Here is a 24,901-nt window from a genome sequence, read left to right on the forward strand (position 1 = left end):
AGAATATACAGCATAACACAATATGAGAACTGACATTACATTCTGTGGGCAATACAATACAGTGTTAATAGATACTGGCAAAGAGCAAAGATGATTTGAACAAAAAAAAAGATATGTAACAAAAACAAGAAATGCTGGATTCACTCAGCAGGTCTGGCAGCATCTGTGGAAAGAGAAGCAGAGTTAACGTTTCGGGTCAGTGACCCTTCTTCGGAAGCAGAGTTAACGTTTCGGGTCAGTGACCCTTCTTCGGAGCAGAGTTAACGTTTCGGGTCAGTGACCCTTCTTCGGAAGCAGAGTTAACGTTTCGGGTCAGTGACCCTTCTTCGGATATGTAATAGATATGTAATCTAGTCAGTAGTTATATTTTCAACAGCAAAATGATTGTGAAAAGATACAACTCGGATGCTTATGAATTTGCAAGTAGTTAAAGCAATTCATGGAACACAAAGGTATGTAAAATAGCCCATTTAAAAAAATCATTTTTATAAACAGATATGCAGTGTATGATATCTCAAATACACCGTGTACAGCACATTTGATGTATAAGATGTGATCATTCTATATTATTAAATTACAAAACTCTTCCTCTAATAAAACCAAGTTCATTATCGTACTTATACACAGTATTCTAGTTTTTTAATTAATCTTCTACAATATTTGTAAAGAAGATAAAATAATTATATATACAGAGGCTGTTCCATTGATGGCATGCATCTAATGTTTTAGCAGCATAAGAGGATTGAACATGAGATGCTGCTGCTTCAAGTCCAGTGTACTTAAACCAAGAAAGAAAACTTAAAGAGGATAAAATTGAGATGCAGCTTCTGATGACTGTATTTCCACCTGAGCCATTTTGAACTGAGTGCACTGCAGCCATTTACGGAGTACTGATGAACTTGTGCTCATCTGCCCAGATCCCTGGAATGACTGCAAGACATGGTGGTTGACATTGTTCTGGATTGATTGAAGGCGTAGTTGCAGACCTGCTGATAGATGCTGTTGAGTTCAGGCCAGGTGGAAAATTAAAAGGGAATTAGTCATAATAATTATTTTGAAAAGGTAAAAACGTGAAACCACATTTTAACTTTTGGAGGTAAACAGTGACACTTACCTTTAAATTTGACTGAATCATTGGTAACCACATTGGTATAAGCTGTTTAAAGATGAAAAGTGTTACAAATTGCAATTGCTTATCTACAATTAAACAAAATGTCATAAACTGTCATTGTTCCTCCCATACTCAATGCTACATTAGTTCATAAATGATGTTGAAATGTTATCTCTTACTAGCAGCTTAATAGTTCTAAAGATTCTAAGATGTAAGTTATTTGGATTAACAGTGAAGATCTGAACAGTTTGATAACACACTACATCAAGTTTCAATCTTCTTTCTCATTATAGCAATCAGATACAGGTTCATATGAACAATTGTCATTTGAATTATACTGCCACTAGCAGTTGACAGGCAGATGCATGGTGTTTTTCCACAAAATTACAGAGACCTTGCACATTGTGTGAGATTCATGGAGGTCCAGGAGAAGCTACCTGAATACTTGAGAAGAGTGCCAAAGGAACTGAAACTCAATACTGTACAGTTTATTTTTCCTACCTCCCCCAAAACAGCCGTGAGTCTCAGATCTCTCTGGCCCCAGTATCATAGTCATAGAGTCATACAGCACGAAAACAGGCCCTTCGGCCCACCGTGTCCGTGCCGGCCATCAAGCACCTATCTATTCTAATCCCATTTTCCAGCCCATAGCCTTGTATGCTATGGCGTTTCAAGTGCTCATCTAAATACTTCTTCAATGTTGTGAGGGTTTCTACCTTTACCAACCCTTCAGGCAGTGTGTTCCAGATAATCAAGACAGCTTAGTGAATTAATCAGCATAGTCATAGACAGTCATAGAGAGATACCGCACCGAATCAGGCCCTTCGGCCCACCGAGTCCACGCCAACAATCAACCACCCATTTATATTAATCCTACATTAATCCCATATCCCCTGCACATTTATACAGAGGCAGAAGGGATGGAGGGTTAGTTTTTAGTGGGGCTCATCTCATCTAGTCGATCAATGAGCTCATATATTTGCAAATATCACACATACTGCAAATATAATGTAGGTACCTTTGAAATTCATCATTAAATGCAGCTTAAAAATATGCATAATTTTCCATGTTGCTGTCAGAATTAGCTTGCCTCACATGGTAGCACTTTCACCTCCACGTCAGGAGGTTATGTGTTCGAGCTCTATTATGGATTTGACACTTCAATGCAGTACTGAGTGAATGCTACATTATTGGAGGTGCTGTCTTTCAGATGCGATGGTAACTGAGGCCCTGTCTTCCTGCTCAGATCGATGTACAAGATCCCATTGCAGTATTCAAAGAAGAGCAGGGAGTTCTCCTAGTGCCACGACCAATATTTTCTCCACAACCAACACAAAAAAAATTATTTGATTATCCATTCGCTGTTTTTTGGGACCTTACTGAGTCCAAACTGGCTACCAGGTTCGCTGCATATTGACTGCTCTTCCAAAGTAATCTAAGTGGATAAGTGTTTTGGATGTTATGCAGATGTGATAGGATGCGAACTAAATGAAACTTTGTCCTTTCATATTACACTTAGAATTAACTGCCCAAAGGCTTGCTGCAAAATGATACAATAATTATGTCTGCACCTATACTAGGCTATAAGAAGATAAATGTGCCTACTGTATTTTCTTTTACTCTTTTCCACTAGGGTTGGACAACTTCACCAGAATGAACTCCACCTTCATTGATATGAAATACCACAGGATGTCTGATTTATGAGCTTAAGTACAATTATGGATCCAAGGTTATCTGATGCTATGGTTTATGCTGTCAGTTTACAAATTTACAGGTCTGCTTGAATGTTATTTAATCCTAAATGCCTAAATCTTATAAAATGCCTAAAATGAAATAAGCACAAGGCATTTCAGGTTACCAAACTCAAATCATAACGAAAAAAATCAAAGATTACATAACAATGCCATACAATCCATCTATTAATTGTATCAAACTCAACATAATGTATTTAATGATGTTATTACTAAAATCATAAGTCATCAATTGCAATTTCTAAAATAAATAATGCTGTATTCCATCTAAACAGAAAATAAAGGAAGAATGGACATCACATTATTTTGTTAAAATAAAAGAACTACTTAAAATAATGACAACTACGTGCACAATGTATTCTGTGGTGTAAGATGCAATAAACATTTCTCATACAATATTTGAAATGCTCAACATTGGAGTAATTGCAGTAAATTATGAAAAGAAGTGCTTTTATATATAAAACTAGTGTTCTTTTTTAGAATACAACCATTATTGACATTGTTATGATCCTGTAGGTTTTTTTCTGGGAAGTATACGGTGTTATTTTAAGGTTGGAAATGATCATTACTGCTTTAAGGCAGCAAGCACAAGGGACTGAGTCAAAGAATGCATTCTCATTGCCATAGGATACAGCCAGCTTCAAATGTGCTTTTTCGATGCCGTAGGAAACAGCCATTCAGAGAACAAGGACAAAGATACAATGTTCCCGATTGACGTTTGAAACTAGCTGAAAAACTGGCTTTTGAGACACAGATTACAGACAAAGACAGACAGCCGTACCAACATGAACCTAACAGAGTTCTCTGATAATTTAAATTGAAGGGCGGTGAATTTTAGACTGATCACTTTTTCACCTTCAAAATTCTAAAGCCAAATTGATTCATTGAAATGTTTATGAGTTGTTAATTGCTGAAATTCATCACTGGAAAAGAATAGCATTAATTCAAATGCTAAATTAGACTACGAACTGTTCTACTGTTGAGGAACCTTTTTTTTCCCCCATTGGACAGCTGTGAGGACTTCAAGCAAACTTGGACCGTTCCACATTGGAAGATTCCACTTTGGCAAATCTGCAAGGACACTAATTTTTCTATTTTAAATACTGTTTATATCTCAGTTTATATCTCAGTAGTGTTTAAGAATTTAGTTTTTCTAATTATACAGTTAATTTGTTGACACGTGGTTTGGTTAGCCTCATTTGGGGGTTAATAGATGGTACAATTTGGCTGGGTCTTTCTTTAATTTGGAAAGTTTAAAATGATTTGTTAGGCTATCTGTGGAGGGGCGGGACTGAATCAACAGTGCGTTTCTCCCACCACAATCAGAATCATATATTTTGATTGGGGGCTTTGTCTTGAGCGGTCAGTCATAACACCATTGACAGTTTCATAATTTATGTGTTAAACGTGAAATATATTATCAAAATCAGCACCTTCATGAGACACATGATTGTTTCAAGTCCAATATTTTATAAGTATTAGTTATAATATTAGTTTCATACAATAATTGATTAAAAGTGCTTTGCTTTTGTTGTCCAAATTAGTATAACTTGAGTATAACTATCCAACAAGACAGACTCTGATTAGGAAATCTTACATCCTAAAATTGTGTGCTGTGGAACAAACGCATTCATCTTGTCTATCTGTTAAAAGCGGAATGCGTGCCAACTAGTTAACATGGGCATATCAAAATCTATGTAGAAAATACATGATCTCTCCCAGTAGACATAATAGAAATATAATCACCTTCACAAAGATGGTTGAATTGCATTCCTGTAGAGCTTCCATCAGGTTGATAACATGCAAGCAAACCATTTCTACCATCTGCAACACAGTGAAGGAATCTTCACTTGAGAAAAGGCTCGACTTAAAGCTAAAATGTCTGAAAAGTTAGTTTTGAGAGCATTATTCAACATATTTGCACAAAAGCAAAATACTGCAGATACTGTAAATCCGAAATAAAAACAGAAAATTCTGCAAATACTCAGATCAGGTAGCATCTGTGAAGAGAGAAACAGAGTTAACAGGTTGAATTTTAGTAGCCTATTGGCTGAGAGATGGGACAGCTGGCAAAATGGTAGAGGAAAGCATCAGGAGGGGAGCTCGGTGTCTTCCCGCTGCTATGCTATATTGCCAGTGGCGGGAAAGTTGGCAGCTCGGCTGCCCGCTGGGTGGCTAATTGAGCTGCTTAAGTGGCCAATTAAGGGCAACTTACTGCCTTCTGGCGGCCTCCCAATGGGCTCCGGGGGACGGTGGGGGTGCCTCCTTTAGGGGCCCTTGTGACAATGGCTACTCTTAGGGCAACAGCACTGCCAGTGTTCCACAACTTCCCCCGCCCCCGCCCAATCACCAACCTACCTCAACTCTCTTCGATGGCACCCCACCAATGAGATGTCCCTGGAGCTGCAGCCTCAGTAATGGCCACCGCTAGCAGTGGTGCTGCTGATGCTGCTGGCCCACTGATTGGGCCAGCCGCTCTTGAGGGGTGAGCCACTGTCCTTAATTGGATGGTGGCCCCAATAGCAGCCTGTTAACTGGCCGCCGCCAGCAGTATACTGCCTAAGGTGCCGCCAACCACTGAAGCAGGGTCACCTCCCACTTTCAGCCCCAGCAGTGGGACTTGCCTGTATGTGGCAAAATTCAGCCGAGTGTTTCAGGTCACTGACCTTTCATGAAAGGTCAACGGCCTTGAACATTTGGCTGGATTTTAAAGGGTCTCCGACGCTGGGAACAGTGGCGGGCTGGGCGAGAAGATTGCAAAGGATGAGGGCCGCCACCGACCCTGACACCAGCAGGCCCTGTCCGATCTCAACGGAGGCAGAGAGGCCGCGTGGTGGCCCCCACTCGCTGCTCAGCGACGCAACCACGATTTCCATAATTAAGTAAATTAACCTACCTGCATTAATGAAGGTCCCGTTGCCTCCTTATTTGCCGCACTGATCTTCAATCGGGCCAGCAATGCCGCGCCTTTGAATTCCCGTTCAGGGAAACGAGGCACAACACCTGTGGGGAGGGGGATGGAGGTGATTTTCTCAGTGGGTGAGCGGGATCAAATGCTTCGGATTGGTTGGGGGTGGGGGGGGGATAATAGGAAGGGGTAAAGGACAAAGGTTCTGAACTTTGGGCGAGGGGGGGTAAGGTCATATATTCACGGTAGGTACTCTGGTGGCAAGGAAAGGGCAGGAATGATGTTTAATGCCATTGTGAGGGGGTGGGAGAGGGCATGGAAAGACTTTTCATTTTTATTAACTGTACAATAACTGGTCCTTTAAAAATTGCCCTGGTCATTTAGGGCTCTAAGCCCTTTAAAAATGGCGCCAGCGCGCCTGCGCATTGTCACCAGATGCCGTTGCCGGGGACGGCTTGCCGCCTCCTCCACGTCATCGGGGGGGCGGGGGGGGGGGGGGGGGGGGTGGCCGCCGCGGCAATGCTAATGAGCCGCTGCATTTGGATTCGCGGCGGCTCCGCAATGCGTGCCCCGTGTATGCGGGTGCAAATTTTTCTACCTGCCGGCTATTTTGGCAGCGGGCTTTTAAAATGCAGCCCGCTAACTCTGTTTCTCTCTTCTCAGATGCTACCTGATCTCCCGAGTGTTTTCAGCATTTTCTGTTTTTATTCAACATAATAAATAGATCAGATTTAGATTATCTAGTTGTGCTCATACTCTTAAGTAATCTTCATGAACTTGAAATCAGGAGAAAGATGAATGGGTGAAAATATTCTAATTACTACTCACCACTTTGTTATGAGCCATCAGCTGTAAAATACTAGGTGTCACCCGACTCCAGAATTCAAGGGCAGTCAGAATGGCTGTGCAGACAAAATCATTCTGGCTCTGCAGTGTAGGAATTGAAGCTGCTTGTTCACAGTAGACTGTCCAAAGCTGGGCAAATATGAATGCATGGAATAGGGAACACATGTGCAACACAGATGTCTGTAAAACAGAAAGCAAAAATCACTGATTTATTGCAGTTAAATCTATACGTCACTTTGCACATTACTGGTATTGGATAGATTGTTCTGGATTGCAGGTCACTGTGTTCGCATTTTAAGCATCACATCCTTGCAGTGCAGAAAAGTCAAATATAAATGATTAAAAGTATTATCATTATAATTTTGCATATTTATCCCGTGTTGTGATTATAAACGTTTACACAAACACAAAAGGCTGATGGAGATATTAATTAGTGCATTAGAAGGCTTAATTGATTCCATGAGATATCTTAAAGATGCTATTACACTGTAATATACATTAACAAAGATACAGAAACATGATGCAATACCTGAATCTACAGTCATTTTATAGTTTGCTTCAAGAAAATGAACTGTGTCTGAAGCAAGAAATCAGTGATATTTATTTCAGCTCAGTACTTTTCCTGTCAATGTTATTTATTTTATGAATTATGATGCCATGCTTAAAGCATAAATCTGATTGTGTATAGAATCATAGAATAGTACAGCACAGAAGGAGTCCATTTGGCCCATCGAGTCTGCACAGGCTCTTTTGAAGAGAAATCCAGTCAGTACCACTCCCTGGGCTGGATTTACTTCCCCTCCCGATGTCGGGCTCCATGGCGGGGTTAGGTGGGGGGGTAGCTCACTACAGAATCTGATGCCAGGATTGACAGGCCCAGCAGTGGGGAAGCTCTGGGGTGGGACCTCCGCTGCTCTGCGACAGGAACCAACTTTACATATTTAAATTATCTGTTTGCATTAATTAAAATCTAATTGGCAGTGATCTTACCTGAAGTTCCGGATCTTCAGCACAACAGGCAGCACTCACACACCCTCACTGTCCCATCCAGGGAAAGTTGGCGCCACCAAGGTGGGGAAGGGGGGAGCTCTGCATTTGTAGTGTAGTGTGGGGGATGGGGGTTAGGGAGGAATAAGATGAACTCTGCTCTTTCTATGCAGGTCTGGCAGCCCTTTAAAAATGGCGCCAGCACCTACGTATACAACAGTTGATGCCATTCACGGCGTTGCCGAGACCATCCTCGTCATGTTATTGGGTGGGGTGGGGTGGGGGGGGGTTGCAGACAGCTGTCCTGCATATGATAATGAGTTGCCAGGCTCAAGATCACAGCAGCATGCGGCACGCAGCCCATGCATGCCAGCTGACATTTTTTACGGGAGCGGCAGCAGGACTACAAAATTCAGTCCCTGGCTCTTTCCTCACAACCCTGCAACTTTACTTCTCCTTCAAATATTAATTTAATTCCCTTTTGAAGGTTACTATGGAATCTGTTTCCACCACAGTGTGTTCCAAATCTGAACCACTTGTTGCGCAAAAAAAAAAGTTTTTCCTCGTGTCGCCTTGGTTCTCTTGCCAATCACCTTAAATCTGTGCCTTCTGGTTATTGATGTTAAAGACTTCATGCGTTCTTCAAAAAAAAAGCAGTATCCTAACTTACATTAATCCCCCCAACTAATATTGTCAAAAACAGATGAAATGGTCATTCATTTCATTGCTAGTTGCAAGAACTTGCTGTTTGCCAAATGGCTGACGTGTTTGCCGACGTAACAGTTGCTACACTTCAAAGGCATTTATTGCTTGTGAAGCAGTTTGATACATTTCTGTGGTAGAAATATGCCCTTTCTCTGTTTTAAATGCTCGTCTTTCATAGGACAGTCTTACTGAAAATAAGAGGAAGTGCAATTAGAATGTTGTAGCCAGTTAGTTATGAGGTTAAAAAATAGCCAGTACACATGGGCTGTTAATGGGATTTCTTTTTGTACTGACTGACGATAGAAGTAGAACAGATCTGTCCTGGTTTTACTTCATTATTCGCTTAGTCGAAGTATGAAGTCAGATAGGTAAATCATTCAAGGACATTTTCTGGGAAAACCAATAGGTTGGAAAAACAATTACCATTCAGGATGATTTGGCAAACTTATCTCCAGGCAGAGAACTTGCCAGTGATAATTAACCACGATAAATGCTAAGTTCTGTATGTTAGATTTGGATATAATCAGCCACAAATATGGAACAGGGATAAGGTGGGATAATAAATTCCCGAGCATCCATCACCATCCCCACCATGGTTCTTGATAGTATCCCAGTAGCCATTATCTGCCTTATTCCACATTTCCACAAATTTGTCTCAACATATTATTTGGAATTGATCTCCATCCTCCTCCCCTGTTACCCCAACAAATCTCCCCAACCTCTTTCCCAGTGAGCCTCTGGCCAGTCTCTCCCTCTGCACTGCACTGCAAAATGTTTGCTGTTTGATAAGCAAATCCCTCCGCATCCATGACCTCATGGATATAGGGAGTATAGGGATAGAGCAGGAAGGTGGTGTTGAGGTAGAAGGTCAACCATGATCTTGTATAGTGGTAGAGCAGGCTCAAAGGACCAAATGGCCTACTGCAGCTCCTTTTTCTTATGTACTCAACCTGGAGGAACATATTGATATCCCTGGTTTCATCCAAATCTGGTTCACAGATGTTGACTTCTTCTCCTTCATTGAGGCCACTCCCCAGCCTCATGTTCCATCCCTCATCATAAACAGCATAGCACTCATCTTCAAATCCCACACTGGTCTATCCTTCTAGTCCTCCAGCTCTTTTTCCAAATTTGAACACATTACTTTTTTCTATCATCTTTTATGGTTCACCAATTCTCCTTCTTCCTGTCTACCTTCAGGTTCTGAACTGAAAGACTGCTTACCCTCAATAACTTTAACCTCCAACTTAATCACCCTCCCCCACAACAGATGTTTCCTTACCTCCCTCGATCTCACCCTCCATGTTGATTCATGCCCACAACACACACACACCTCATTATTGAAAGTAAAACAAAGACCTTTGACGTCTTCATCAACAGGTCTCTGTCCAATCACTACTGCACAATCACCATTGCACAATCACCTTTCAGGCCTAAGAAAGCTAGGCCCGCACTTACGCCTTACAACATTTTAATATCCCCCTGACTCTGGCCCACAGATAGAATGACATCAAAACCTCTATGCATGTAAATCCACAGGCTATAAACTTGAGCAGATTTGGTGAGTGACTGGCCTGTCACTGCCAAAATATACAAACTGGGTGGTTTTATTTTAATTAAAAAAAGGCAACGGATGAAACTCTCTGCCGAACAACGGCGGTGGAGGGGTTGCCACCACCCTGTCCACTGCCAAACATGGGTCAGCCATCTTAATTGCTACCATCTCTCATTTTCTCTGGCCATGTCCTCGTACTACTCTATGAACATCCTGAAAAGCAGGAATAATTCCAAGCTCTCGTTCTCCATCACCAATTCCTATCTCTCACTGCATCGTCCATTTTCACCTCAGACACCAATTCAATACCTTCATCACATCCACAATCAAGGGCATTCACTCCAATGTCTCTGACTCCTCTAACTGCCCTCTTCCCATTCAACTCCTCCATTTACTCTAATGCTGTAGTTTTTCCTCTAAGTCACCCCATGCTATCTTAAAATTTATCCACGATCCTTTCACCTTCTCTTGTTCCCATCTACCCAACGTCCCCTCCTCAGTCCCATACTTGCTCAATGGGCAGGCAAAGATTTAAGAAGAGACGGAATATAACAATTGAAACTAGGAGTAAAATATTGAATTGCAGGACTGACTTCACACTATTGAAAATAAAATTATAGGGTTGTCATAAGACCACAGAACTTTCCTAAAACAAATTACAGGGTGACCAAGATTTAGATACAGGATGACCAAGACTGGGAACTGAATATCCAAGGATATTCATCATTTAGGAAGGATAGGCAAAAGGGAAAAAGGAGGAGGGGTAGCGCTCTTAATAAGGGGAAAGATCAGTACATTAGAAAGAGAGAGGATCTTAGATCGAAGGATCAAGATGTGGAATCAGTTTGGGTGGGGCAAAGAAACATCAAGGGCAGCAAACATTGGTGGGAGTTGTTTATAGGCCACCAAACAGTAGTGATAATGCTGGGCAAGGTACATAAATCAGGAAATTAGAGATGCATGTAATGTGGGTAATACAGTAATAATGGGCAAATTCAATTTACATATACACTGAGTGAACCTAAGCAGTACATTGAAGAACCAACCAGGGATCCGGCTATTTTAGATTTAGTATTATATAATGAGCAAGGGCTAATTAATTACCTTGCTGTAGAGGAGCCTTTGGGAAATAGTGACCATAATATGATAGAATTTCACATCAAGTTTGAATGTGATGTAGTTCATTCTGAAAATAGGGTCTTAAATCTGAACAAGGGAAACAATGAAAGTATGAGGGACTAGTAGTTATGGTGGATTGGGAGCAATTTAGAACCCAGCAAAGGATGACCACGAAATTGATAAAGAAAGGGAAAAGAGAATGTGAATGCAAGCTAGCGAGAACATAAAGGCAGACTGTAAAAGCTTCTTTAGGTATGTGAAAAGGAAAATATTAGCTAGGACCAATTTGGGCCGATTACAGTTGGAGACAGGAGAATTTATAGTGGAGAACAGGGAAATGGTGGAGAAACTAAAGAATTACTTTATGTCTGTCTTCACAGAAGATACAGAAAATCTCCCAGAAATACTAGACAAACAAGGGACTTGTGAAACTGAGGAACTAAAAGAAATTAGTATTAGTGAAGAGGTAGTGCTTGAAGAGTTAACTGGATAGAAGATTGATAAATCCCCTGGACCAGATGAGCTACATCCCAGAGTGTTGAAGGAGGTGGCTATAGAGATAGTGGATTCATTGGTTATCTTTCAAAATTCTATAGATTCTGGAAAGGTTCCTGCAGAGTAGAGAGTAGCAAATGTAATCCCACTATTTAAGAAGGGAGGGAGAGGGAGAATGGAGAACTACAGACCTGTTAGTTTGACATCAATAGTAGGGAAAATGTTAGAACCTATTATAAAGGATGTGATAACTGGACACTTAGAAAATAATGTTAAAATTGGGTAGAGTCAACATGGATTTATTTAAAACATGGAAATCATGTTTGACAAACCTGTTGAAGTTTGTTCACAATGTTACTTGTAGCATAGATAAAGGAGAACCAGTGGATGTGGTGTATCTGGATTTTCAGAAGGCTTTTGATAAGGTCCCACACAGGTTAGTAAACAAAATTAGAGTGCGTGGGATTGGGGGTAATATACTAGTATGGATTGAGAATTGGTTAACAGACAGAAAACAGACAGTAGGAACAAATGGTTCATTCTCAGGATGGCAGGCCATTACTAATGGTGTACCACAGGATCAGTGCTAGTGCCACAGCTGTTCACAATCTATATAAATGACTTGGATGTGGGGATCAATTGTAATATTTTCAAATTGCTGATGACACAAAACTAGGTGGGAATGTAAATTGTGAGGAAGATGCAAGGAGGCTTCAAGTGGATTTGGACAGGCTAAGTGAATGTGCAAGAACAGGGCACATGGAATATAATGTGAATCAGTGTGAAGTGATCCACTTTGGTAGGAAAAAACAGGAAGACAGAGGATTTCTTAAATGGTGCGAGGTTTGGAAGTACCGGTGTCCTTGTTCATGAGTCACTAAAAGCTAGCATGCAGGTTCATGCAATTAGGAAGGCAAATGGTATGTTGGCTTCATCGCAAGGGAATTTGAGTACAGAAGTAAAGATGTCTAGCTGCAATTGTATAGAGCCTTGATGAGACCGCACCTGGAGTATTGTGTACAGTTTTGGTCTCCTTATCTAAAGAAGGATATATTTGCCACAGAGGGAGTGCAACGGAGGTTCACCAGACTATTCCCTGAGATGATGAGATGGGTTAACCAAAAAAGATGAAGGTAGTATCAAACTGGAAGAAAAAGCATATAATTGTGCAAAGATGGGTGGCAGATCAGAAGATTGGACAGAATATAAAAAACAGCAAAGAATGACTAAAAGATTGACAAGGAGGGAAAAATTAGAGTATGAGAGAAAGCTAGCTAGAAATATAAAACAGATAATAAGAGTTTCTACAGATATTTTAAAAAGAAAAGTTAACAAAGTGAGCATTGGTCCAATAGAAAGTGAGTCTGGGGAATTAATAAGGGAAAATAAACAGATGGCAGATGAATTGAACAGGTATTTTGCATTAGTCTTCATTCTCCACTGGTTGGAGTCATACTTAGCACAAAGGAAGATGGTTGTGGTTGTTGGAGATCAATCATCTCAGTCCCAGGCCATCATTGCAGGAGTTCCTCAGGATAGTGTCCTAGGCCCAACTATCTTCAGCTGCTTCATCAACTACCTTCCTTCAGTCCGAAGGTCAAAAGTGGGGATGTTCACTGATGATTGCACAATGCTCAGCACCATTTTCGACTTCTCAGATACTGAAGCAGTCTGTGTAGAAATGTAGCAAGACCTAGACAATATCTAGGCTTGGGCTGTTAAGTGGCAAGTAACATTCGCGCCCCACAAGTGCCAGGCAAGGACTATCTCGAACAAGAGAGAATCTAACCATCTCCCTGGAACATTAACTGGCATTACTGCGGCTAACAAAGATTGGCCGAGTGGTTAACAGTGAGGTTGAGTGTTTTGGGTTACAGGAAGATATAGACGGGATGGTCAAATGGGCAGAAAAGTGGCAGATGGAATTTAACGCTGAAAAGTGTGAGGTGATACACTTTGGAAGGAGTAAAGTGACACAGAAATATTCAATGAATGGCCTGACACTGGGAAGTTCCGAGGAACAAAGGGACCTTGGCACGTTTGTCCATAGATCTCTGAAGGCAGAAGGGCAGGTTAATAGGGTGGTGAAAAAGGCATATGGGACACTTGCCTTTATCAATCGAGGCATAGATTACAAAAGCAGGGAGGTCATGTTGGAGTTGTATAGAACTTTGGTAAGGCCACAGCTGGAGTACTGTGTGCAATTCTGGTTGCCACATTATAGGAAGGATGTGATTGCACTAGCTTATACACACTACTGAGTCAGCGGCGCTTGAGATGGCTTGGCCATGTGAGCCGCATGGAAGATGGCAGGATCCCCAAAGACACATTGTACAGCGAGCTCGCCACTGGTATCAGACCCACCGGCCGTCCATGTCTCCGTTATAAAGACGTCTGCAAACGCGACATGAAATCGTGTGACATTGATCACAAGTCGTGGGAGTCAGTTGCCAGCATTCGCCAGAGCTGGCGGGCAGCCATAAAGACAGGGCTAAATTGTGGCGAGTCGAAGAGACTTAGTAGTTGGCAGGAAAAAAGACAGAGGCGCAAGGGGAGAGCCAACTGTGCAACAGCCCCAACAAACAAATTTCTCTGCAGCACCTGTGGAAGAGCCTGTCACTCCAGAATTGGCCTTTATAGCCACTCCAGGCGCTGCTTCACAAACCACTGACCACCTCCAGGCGCGTATCCATTGTCTCTCGAGATAAGGAGGCCCAAAAGAAAGAAAGAAAAAAGAAAAAAGAAAGAAAGATTGCACTGGAGTGGGTGCAGAGGCGATTCACCAGGATGGTGCCTGGGATGGAACATTTAAGCTATGAAGAGAGGTTGGATAGGCTTGGGTTGCAGAGAAGACTGAGAGGTGACCTGATCGAGGTGTACAAGATTATGAGGGGCATGGACAAGGTGGATAGGGAGCAGCTGTTCCCCTTAGTTGAAGGGTCAGTTACAAGGGGACACAAGCTTAAGATGAGGGGCAGGAGGTTTAAGGGGGATTTGAGGAAGAACTTTTTTACCCAGAGGGTGGTGACGGTCTGGAATTCACTGCCTGGGAGGGTGGTAGAGGCGGGTTGCCTCACATTCTTTAAAAAGTACCTGGATGAGCACTTGGTACATCATAACATTCAAGGCTATGGGCCAAGTGCTGGCAAATGGGATTAGGTAGACAGGTCAGGTGTCTTTACTGCATCGGTGCAGACTCGATGGGCCGAAGGGTTCTGTGATTCTGTAATTACGATTGCTGAATCCCCTACTATCAACATCCTGGGGGTTACCATTGACTAGAAACTGAACTGGAGGAGCCACATAATTACCATGGCTACAAGAGCAGGTCAGAGGCTAGGAATCCTGTGACGAGTAACTCTCCTCCTGACTCCCCAAAGCCTGTCCACCATCAACAAGGCACAAGTCAGGTGTGTGATGGAATACTGTCCACTTGCCTGGATGGGTGCAGCTCCAACAAAACTCAAGAAGCACGACACCATCTAGGACAAAGCAACCCGTTTGATTGGCACCCCAACCACCAACAACAACATTCACTCCCGCCACCACTGACACACAGTGGCAGCAGTGTGTACCATCTACAAGATACATTGAAACGTACGAATTAGGAGTAGAAGTAGGCCATTCGGCTCCTCTAGCCTGCTCCACCATTCAATAAGATCATGGCTGATCTGTGTGTCTTGAATTCCACACTCCCATCTACCCCTGATAACCTCTGATTCCCTTGCCCAACAAGAATCTATCTACCCCTGCCTTAAAATTATTCAATGACCCTGCCTCCACCACCTTCTGAGGCAAAGAGTTCCAAAGTCGCACAACACTCTGAGCGAAAAAATGTCTCCTCATCTTTGTCCTAAAAGGGCAACTCCTAATTTTAAAACAGTGTCCCCTAGTTCTGGACTCCCCCACAAGAGGAAACATCCTTTCCACATCCACCTTGTCAAGACCATTCAGGATCTTATATCAAGTCTCCTCTCACTCTTCTAAACTTCAGTGAAAACAAGCCCAGTAAGTCCAACCTTTCCTCATAAGACAACCCGCTCATTCCAGGTATCAATCTAGTGAACCTCCTCTGAACCACCTCCAATGCATTCATATCCCTCATTAAATAAGGAGACCAAAACTGCACACAGTATTCGAGATGTGATCTCACCAATGCCCTGTATAACTGAAGCATCACATCCTTACTTTTATTTTCTATTCCTCTCGTAATAAAGGACAGCATTCCATTAGCCTTCTTTATTACTTGCTGAACCTGTATACTAACTTTTTGTGGCTCATGCACTAGAACACCTAGATCGCTCTGCACCTCGGAGTTCTGCAATCGTTCTCTGTTTAAGTAATACTCTGCTTTTTTATTCTTCCTGCCAAAGTGAACAACTTCACATTTTCTTGCATTATACTCCATCTGCCAGATTTTTGCCCACTCACTTAACCTATTGATATCGATCTGCAAACTCCTCATGTCATTTTCACAACATACTTTCATACCTATCTTGTGTCATCTGCAAATTTAGCTATCATGCCATCACTCCCTTCATCTAAGTCATTTATATAAATTGTAAAAAGTTGAAGCCCTCGCACAGACCGCTGTGGGACTCCACTCGTCACATCCTGCCAATCAGAAAAGGACCCATTTATGTTTATTTTCTGTTTTCTGTCAGCCAGCCAATCTTCTATCCATACTAATATGTTACCCACTACGCCATGAGCACCTACTTTGCACACTAACCTTTTATGTGCACCTTGTCAAATGCCTTCTGGAAATCCAAGTAAAGTATGTCAACGGGCTCCCCTTTATCTGCGGCATATGTTACGCCTTCAAAGAACTCCAGTAAACTGGTTAGACATGATGTCCCTTTCGCAAAGCCATGCTGACTATTTCCGATTGCCTTGAGTTTTTCTAAGTGCCCAGCTATAGCTTAATGATCAATTCTAACACGTTCCCCACGACAGACATCAAGTTAATTGGCCTATAGTTACCCGTGTTCTGCCTCCCCGCCCTTCTTGAATTAGGGGTTATATTTGCTATTTTCCAGTCTGATGGAACCTTTCCAGAATCTAGCGAATTTTGAAAGATTAACACCAACGCATCTACCAGCCCATTAGCTACCTCTTTTAAGACCTTAGGATGAAGTCCATCAGGACCAGGGGACTTGTCAGCCCGCATCTCCATCAGTTTGGTCAGTACCGCTCCCCTGGTGATTGTAATTTCACTAAGTTCCTCTCTTCCTTCCACCTCCTGATTTACAGCTATTACTGGAATGTTTTTTGAATCGTCTATAGTGAAGACAGAAGCAAATATTTGTTCATTTCATCCGCCATTTCCTTATTATCTACTATTAACTCCCCATTCTCACTCTCTAGAGGACCAACACTCACTTTACTTACTCTTTTTCTTATTAAATACCTGTAGAAACTCTTGCTATCCATTTTTACATTTCTAGCTAGCTTTCTCTCATACTCTGATTTCTTTCTCCTGATTAATCTTTGAGTTATTCTCTGCCGTTCTTCATATTCTGACCAATCATCTGACCTGCCACTCATCTTTGCGCAATTATATGCCTTTTTCTTAGGTTTGATGCTTTCCTTAACTTCTTTAGTTAACCACAGATGGTAGGTCCTCCTCTTAGAATGTTTCTTTATAGTAGGAATATACTTATTCTTAGTATTCTGAAATATCCCCTTAAATTTCTGCCACTGCTTCTCTATTGATCTATCTCCTAGCTCAGTAGCCCAATTCACTTCAGCTAGCTCAGCTTTCATGCCCACATAGTTGCCCTTATTTAAGTTTAAAATATTAGTCTTAGACTCACTCTTCTCTCTTTCAAACTGGCTGTAAAAACATATTGTGGTCACTTTACTCTGAGGTAATTAATTAGTCCTGTCACATTACACAATACCAATTCAAATATAACCTTCTCTTTGGTTGGTTCCAGAACGTGCTGCTCTAAGAAACTATCTCAAAAGCATTCTATGAACTCCTCATCCAGGATACTATTGTCAATCTGATTTTTCCAGTTTATATGTAGATTAAAATCACCCATGATTACTGCCATCCTTTTAACACAAGCACCCAATACTTCTTCTTGTATATTTCGTCCTACATTATGGTTACTCTTTGGGGGCCTGTAAACCACTCCCACTAGTGCCTTATTTCCGCTACTATTCCTCATTTCCACCCAAATCGATTCTACATCCTGATCTCCTGAACCAACGTCACCTCTAACTATTGCACCAATGCCATCCTTGATTAAGAGTGCTACCCCTCCACATTTACCTAGCTTCCTATTCTTCTTGAATGTCATATACCCCTCAATATTCAGCACCCGATCCTTGTCATCCTGCAGCCACATCTCCATAATGGCTATCAGATCAATTTATTTACTTCAATATGCGCTTTCAGTTCGTCTACTTTGCATTCAGATACAGAGCCTTTAGTTTTGACTTTTTGTTATCTATGTAACATCTAGTCTCAACTGTTGGTGTTTTCTTAGGTTTTTTTCTCTCTATCCCTTCCAGGCCTTCATTTCCCATATTACCATTCTGCTCTCCTACCTTGACTCTACCCCTTGGTTTGCTATCTCTACCGAGGCTTGATTCCCTCACCCCCCACCTTGTTTAGTTTAAAGCCCTCTCTATTTCTCTAGTTATATGGGTTTCCAGAGCATGGTTCAGGTGCAGACCATCCTAACGGTACAGCCCCCACTTTCCCCAGTACTGGTGCCAATGCCCCATGAACCGAAACCCGCTTCTCCCACACCAGTCTTTGAGCCACAAGATGCACTGCAGCAACACACCAAGGCTCCTTAGACAGCACCTTCTAACCCCCCAACCGCTACCACCTAGAAGGACAAGAGCAACAGATGCATGGGATCACCACCACCTGCAAGTTCCCCTCCAAACCACACACCATCCTGACTTGGAATTATATCGCCGTTCCTTCACTGTCACTGGGTCAAAATCCTGGAACTCCCTCCCTAACAGCACTGTTGGTGTACCTACCCCACACAGACTGCAACGGTTCAAAAAGGCAGCTCACCACCACCTTCTCAAGGGCAATAAATGCTGTCCGAGCCAGTAACGCCCACATCCCATGAACAAATAAAAAAAACTATAGAGGATACAAGTAACATCCCAGAAATAGCTGTAAATCAGGAAATAGAAGGGAGGGAGGAACTCAAGAAAATGACAATCACCAGGGAAGTGGTACTGAGAAAATTGTTGGAGTTGTGAGTTGACAAGTCCCTGGGTCCTGATGGACTTCATCCTAGAGTCCTAAAACAAGTAGCTAGTGAGATAGTTGATGCGTTGGTTTTAATATTCTAAAATTCCCTAGATTCAGGGAAGGTTCCATTAGATTGGAAAATAGCAAATGTAACTCTTTTATTCAAAAAGGGAGGGGGACAGAAAGCAGGAAACGACAGGCCAGTTAGCTTAACATCTGTTTAGGGAAAATGTTAGAAGCTATTATTAAAGATGTTATAGCAGGGCATTTAGAAAAATTCAAGGTAATCAGGCAGAGTCAACATGGTTTGGGAAAGGGAAATCATGTTTAACCAATTTATTGGAGCTCTTTGAAGAAGTAACATGTGCTGTGGATGAAGGGAAACTGGTGGATATGCTGTACTTAGATTTCCAGAAGGCATTTGATAAGTACCACATCAAAGGCTTTTGCAGAAAATAAAAGCTCATGGTGTAGGAGGTAACATTTTGACATGGATAGAAGATTGGCTAGCTAACAGGAAACAATTGGGTCATTTTCTGGTTGGCAAGATGTAACAACTGGTGTGCCACAAGGATCTGTGCTGGGGCCTCAACTTTTTACAATTTATATAAATGACTTGGATGAAGGGACTGAAGGTATGGTTGCTAAATTTGCTGATGACATAAAGATAGGTAGGAAAGTAAGTTGTGAAGTGGACATAAGGAGGCTACAAAGGGATATAGATAGGTTCAGTGAGTGGGCAAAGATTTGGCAAATGGAGTATAATGTGAGAAAATGTGAAATTGCCCATTTTAGCAGGAAGAATAAAAAAGCATATTATCTAAATGGTAAGAGACTGCAGAGCTCTGAGATGCAGAGAGATCTGGGTATTCTAGTGCATGAATCGCAAAAGGTTAGAATGCAGGGACAGCAAGTAATTAGGAATTAGGATTCTGGGTACTGCCTGTGTGGAGTTTGCAAGTTCTCCCTGTGTCTGCGTGGGTTTTCTCCGGGTGCTCCGGTTTCCTCCCACAAGCCAAAAGACTTGCAGGTTGATAGGTAAATTGGCCATTATAAATTGTCACCAGTATAGGTAGGTGGTAGGGAAATATAGGGACAGGTGGGGATGTTTGGTAGGAATATGAATATGGGATTAGTGTAGGATTAGTATAAATGGGTGGTTGATGTTCGGCACAGACTCGGTGGGCTGAAGGGCCTGTTTCAGTGCTGTATCTCTAATCTAATCTAATCTAATCTAAAGGAAAGCTAATAGAATGTTATCATTTATTGTGAGGGGAATTGAATACAAAAGTAGGGAGGTAATGCTTCAGTTATATAAGGCATTGGTGAGACCACATCTGGCATACTGTGTACCGTATTGATCTCCTTATTTAAGGAAGGATGTAAATGCGTTGGAAGCAGTTCAGAGAAGGTTTACTAGACTAATACCTGGAATGGGCAGATTGTCTTATGAGGAATGGTTGGACAGGCTAGGCTGGACTTTAGAAGAGTAAGAGGCGACTTGACTGAAACATATAAGATCCTGAGCGGTCTTGACAGGGTGGATGTGGAAAGGATGTTTCCCCTTGTAGGAGAATCTAGAACTAGGGGTCACTATTTAAAAATAAGGCGTCGCCCATTTAAGAGAGAGATGAGGAGAAATTTTTTCTCTCAGAGGGTCATGAGTCTTTGGAATTCTCTTCCTCAAAAGGTGGTGGAAGCAGAGTTTTTAAATATTTTTAAGCGAGAGGTAGATAGATTCTTGATATCAAGCACGTGAAAGGTTATCGGGGGGTAGGTAGTAAAGTGGAGTTGAGGTTACAATCAGATCAGCCATGATCTTATTGAATGGTGGAGCAGGCTCGAGGGGCTGAGTGGCCTATGCCTGCCCCTAATTCCTATGTTGGTATGTTCATATGATTGTCTTAGGAGCAGAGATTGAGAAAACTGGGCCTGTATTCTCCAGAGTTTCGAAGAATGAGAAGTGATCTCATTGAAACTTACAGAATTCTTTACGGGGTGTGACAAGGTGGATAGGATGTTTCCCCTGGCTGGCGAGTCTAGAACCAGGTGACATAATCTCAGAATAAGGGGTAGGCCATTTAAAACTGAGATGAGGAAGAATATCTTCACTCAGAGGGTGGTGAATCTTTGGAATTCTCTACCCCAGAGGGCTGTGAAAGCTCAATCACTGAGCATATTCAAGACAGAAATTGATAGATTTCTGGAGACAAATGACATCAAGGTATATGGAGAGAGCACGCGAAAATGGCATTGAGGTAGATGATCAGCCATGATCTAATTGAATGGCGGAGCAATCTTAATCAGCTGAATGGCCTACTCTTGTTCCTATGTTCCTACCTTCCTACAAATTACTTTTAATTAAATCTGCAGTAATGATATTTCAATAATTAATGTCAGCATGAACATGATGCATAACAACAATCACTTCAGAGCTACTGGGCACACAAAAACAAACCTAAAACAAAATAAAATCATCTCATTAAATGTTAAAAAGTGTATGTGTGTATAGACACATTCCAGGTGTTAGGTTTTTACACAGTTATACAATGCAGAGCTTGCCGTTTAGAAACCATTGAATGGCAGTCTCTCGATTCTCAGGGCTCAGATTCTAATTTGTAGAGTGTTCACATTACCTTGGATTGTTCAGGAAATCCAATCAAGATAACTATAAGATGATCTGCAATATGTGAACCAGCATCCAAAGGAATAGGCATGCATGAAGTGGACCCTGAACACACCACGCTATGGGTAAGAGACCCCAGTAGCAGCCATGACAAAAGACGAACATGGGAAACGCATTCAATAAATTCTTTTGGCCTATAGCATTTAGTGGAGGAGAAAAAAGAAAATAATTACTATTAGGCATTTACACAGACTGATTCATTTTTTATTAATAAATTCAGTGTTTGTTTTCCATAATATATTTCCCTAGATTTTGTTACTTGTATCCTTTAATGTACTATTTCAATGCATGGTTAATTAAATCAACATAATGGCCTGGAATTTGCAGTTGTAATGATGGCAGAAGTGTCAGCGTTTCCCATCATTACTGTGTAATTACAGCAATTTCTGGCATCCATACATGCACAGTTAAATGTGGAAATCAGGAGGCTGCTGACGGTGATACCCTGCTCTTCTATAGGGTGCACTGCTGTAGTCTTTGCTGATGCAATCAACACAAAATCAGTGATTTGACTTGAACGCCAACATTTTTACGCACAGTGGCGCAGTGGTTAGCACCGCAGCCTCACAGCTCCAGCGACCCGGGTTCAATTCTGGGTACTGCCTGTGTGGAGTTTGCAAGTTCTCCCTGTGTCTGCGTGGGTTTCCTCCGGGTGCTCCGGTTTCCTCCCACAAGCCAAAGACTTGCAGGTTGATAGGTAAAGTGGCCATTATAAATTGCCCCTAGTATAGGTAGGTGGTAGGGAAATATAGGGACAGGGTGGGGATGTGGTAGGAATATGGAATTAGTGTAGGAGTAGTATAAATGGGTGGTTGATGGTCGGCACAGACCCGCTGGGCCGAAGGGCCTGTTTCAGTGCTGTATCTCTAAACTAAACTAAATTCTCACTGTAAAAACTACAGAAAATGTTAAGCCTTGTTCAATCAAGAGTAACTGGGGTTTTAATGGTGTACTAAGTCATAATTACTACTGAACAATCTCTCTGGCCCTGAAAAACTAATTTTATAAGTGTGAAGTGTCATTCACTCAGAACAAGTTTAAAAGTTCCATGACATTTAAAATAATGAAAATGAATTTTAATGTATTAATTTAAAGTTTGTTTTTTATATTTCAATTTCTATTTTAATTGCATGTAATATGTATGTACCAACCTTAATTTTGATTTCAGTAAAATGATTGAGAAGTGGTTAAAATATGTGCTTCTTACATCCTGGTTTGCTGTTTGTGATAATTCTTCAATCTGATTGTCTGATCAGCCTGCTGCACTGTTGCTGGGCGCCACACATTCCCTATAGATGGCGCCAGATTCAAAGTCACCTCAGAATAGAAGGATCTGATGCTCTCGAGCCCGCTAAATCATTTGTGGGCAGCTTCTCGAGGGCAGCAGCAAGCACCATCCCTTCATGCTAACCGCAAAATCTGGGATAATGTAACTTTTCGAACATTGTGGTGACACCATTTAAAATGCTATGAACTATATTATTTTACTTGTAAAAACTAAAAGCTTTTATTTCTAGAAACAAAGTATACATATATATGACAACATCCTGCTATAGTTCACCACGTTACCCTTGTTGCATAGCAGAGGGAGGATGATACAACCATGGCAAGTAGCGAACGATTGCTTTATTATCACGATGATTTCCTCTGGCAATTTCCATTGCTGTTATCTGTGCTAATCCTACTTTAAGGTGTCCACCAAATGTATCTTCATGCAAAGCCTGAGAACAAGTCTTCATGTGGCCCTGGAAAGCAAAGTTTTTGCAACTTATATTAGATCACAACTAATTAAGCATGCAGCAATTGTTCTTAATACTCCTGGACTATGGGGTAGTTATGGGATGGGAGGGTGTGATGTGATGTTCGGCTGGTTGGGGGTTTGATGGGGAATCAGGCAGAATTCACTTTCTCGAAAACTCTGTTTATAATTTTGTGGCTAACCCATGATTGCACAGTCTGCTGTTGTGAATATTCTATACAGTGTGGGTAAGAGATTAGGTGGTTTCCCTCCCACAACCAAACATTACCTACCAGGGTTAAACTGGCCATTCCACACACTCTCAATTCACCCCCACCCTGACCGTAGACGTGCAGCTGGCTGCAAAATTCAGCTCCGTAGCATCACTGATGTAGACAATGTAGAAGTGTGAGACCAGAAAATGGTGACCGATCCACTTCCCGCTACTATGCTTGTAAAGGCGCTAATGTGGATGTGCCATGCTTATGCAAGAAGCATGCAGAGTGGGAAGAGCGTGACATCGCTCAGCGTTTCACACTGATTTGGTGCCTGACCTGCCACCTTCGTAATTCCTGTTAATGTCCTCTCTTAAGCACTGTCAGGTGAAAATTCATTTAGCTGTATGAGGACCCACCCCCCACCCAACCCCACCCCCAAGTGTATTTAGCCCTGGGCAGTATGCCACAATCATGGTGATTTGCTGGATAATTGTGTATCACGATCCTTGTGCCTGCTCATAGGCCTTATCAAATTTTTGATCATTAAGTGCTAAGTTAGGAATCGTTATGTTGTAGACCATAGTCAGAGGATTTAGTTAATTTGTTTAGAAGAGTCAGTGAAAATAAATCCTGACTTTTCAGCTTAGTGGGGGCTAGCAAATGCAAGAAAAGAACTTCTCTTCTGTGCCTTTAAGAAGACTACTTGAGAAACCCAGGTCTTAAGGGTCTGAATAAGCCTATGTTAGAGAGCCTCTCCTGAAGTAAGGATATGCAGTAGGAGCTAATCTGAATGATTCTCAGTCTTCAATGACACTCAAGTTGACCAGTTTGAAAACAAAGTGAACAGTGACATCACAGGAAAGCTGCAAGGTGATTGGTTGGTGAGTAACTGCTGTTAGGGAGAATTAGTAAATAGCTGGGTTAGTAACTAAAGTAAAGAGAAAGGTAAGGTCTACAGTTTTTTTATATAGTAAGTCGTGTTTTTTAGGGAATCAATGTCCCTAGTGTAAATAATCTCTAATTTTTGAGTAATTTAAGGGAGTAAATTATGGGTAAGTCATGGCAGGGCAGCTCAGCAGCTTCCAGTGTCCAGGGCGAATATGTGTGCAGGAAGTGTCTCCAGCTGCAGTTACTCGAGATCTGCATTTTAGATCTGGAGCAGCAGCTGCGGACACTGTGGAGCATCCGCGATGCTGAGATCATCGTGGATAGCCCGTACAGGGAGGTGGTCACACCGCAGGTAAAGACAGCTCAGGCAGAAAGGGAATGGGTGACCGCCAGGCAGAGTAGAAGAACTAGGCAGGTAGTGCAGGTGTCCCCTGGATCCATCTCCCTCTCTAACAGATTTTCCACTTTGGATACTGTTGGGGCAGATAGCTTCTCAGGGGAATGCTGCAAGAGCCAAGTCAGTGGCACCACGGGTGGCTCAGCTGCACAGGAGGGGAGGAAAAAGAGTGGGAGAGCTATAGTGACAGGGAATTCTATCGTAAGGGGTACAGAACAGGCATTTCTGTGGTTGCAAACGTGACTCAAGGATGGTATGTTGCCTCCCTG

At 41.9% G+C, this 24,901-nt stretch overlaps 1 protein-coding gene across 1 annotated transcript in view; it reads right to left on the reverse strand.

Moving 5' to 3' along the window:
* Nucleotides 1-699: 699 nt before the first annotated feature.
* Nucleotides 700-24,901, reverse strand: part of LOC137373447 (protein unc-79 homolog) — a 197,256-nt gene continuing 173,054 nt past the window's right edge. Inside the window, 6 exon segments of the mRNA XM_068038269.1 lie at nucleotides 700-999; nucleotides 1,115-1,156; nucleotides 4,609-4,686; nucleotides 6,599-6,796; nucleotides 21,342-21,525; nucleotides 22,961-23,136. Coding sequence (XP_067894370.1) covers nucleotides 799-999; nucleotides 1,115-1,156; nucleotides 4,609-4,686; nucleotides 6,599-6,796; nucleotides 21,342-21,525; nucleotides 22,961-23,136 — 879 coding nt within the window. The 3' untranslated portion in view covers nucleotides 700-798.

This window comes from Heterodontus francisci, chromosome 9, assembly GCF_036365525.1.
Source record: "Heterodontus francisci isolate sHetFra1 chromosome 9, sHetFra1.hap1, whole genome shotgun sequence".
In the NCBI taxonomy this organism is placed as follows: domain Eukaryota; kingdom Metazoa; phylum Chordata; class Chondrichthyes; order Heterodontiformes; family Heterodontidae; genus Heterodontus; species Heterodontus francisci.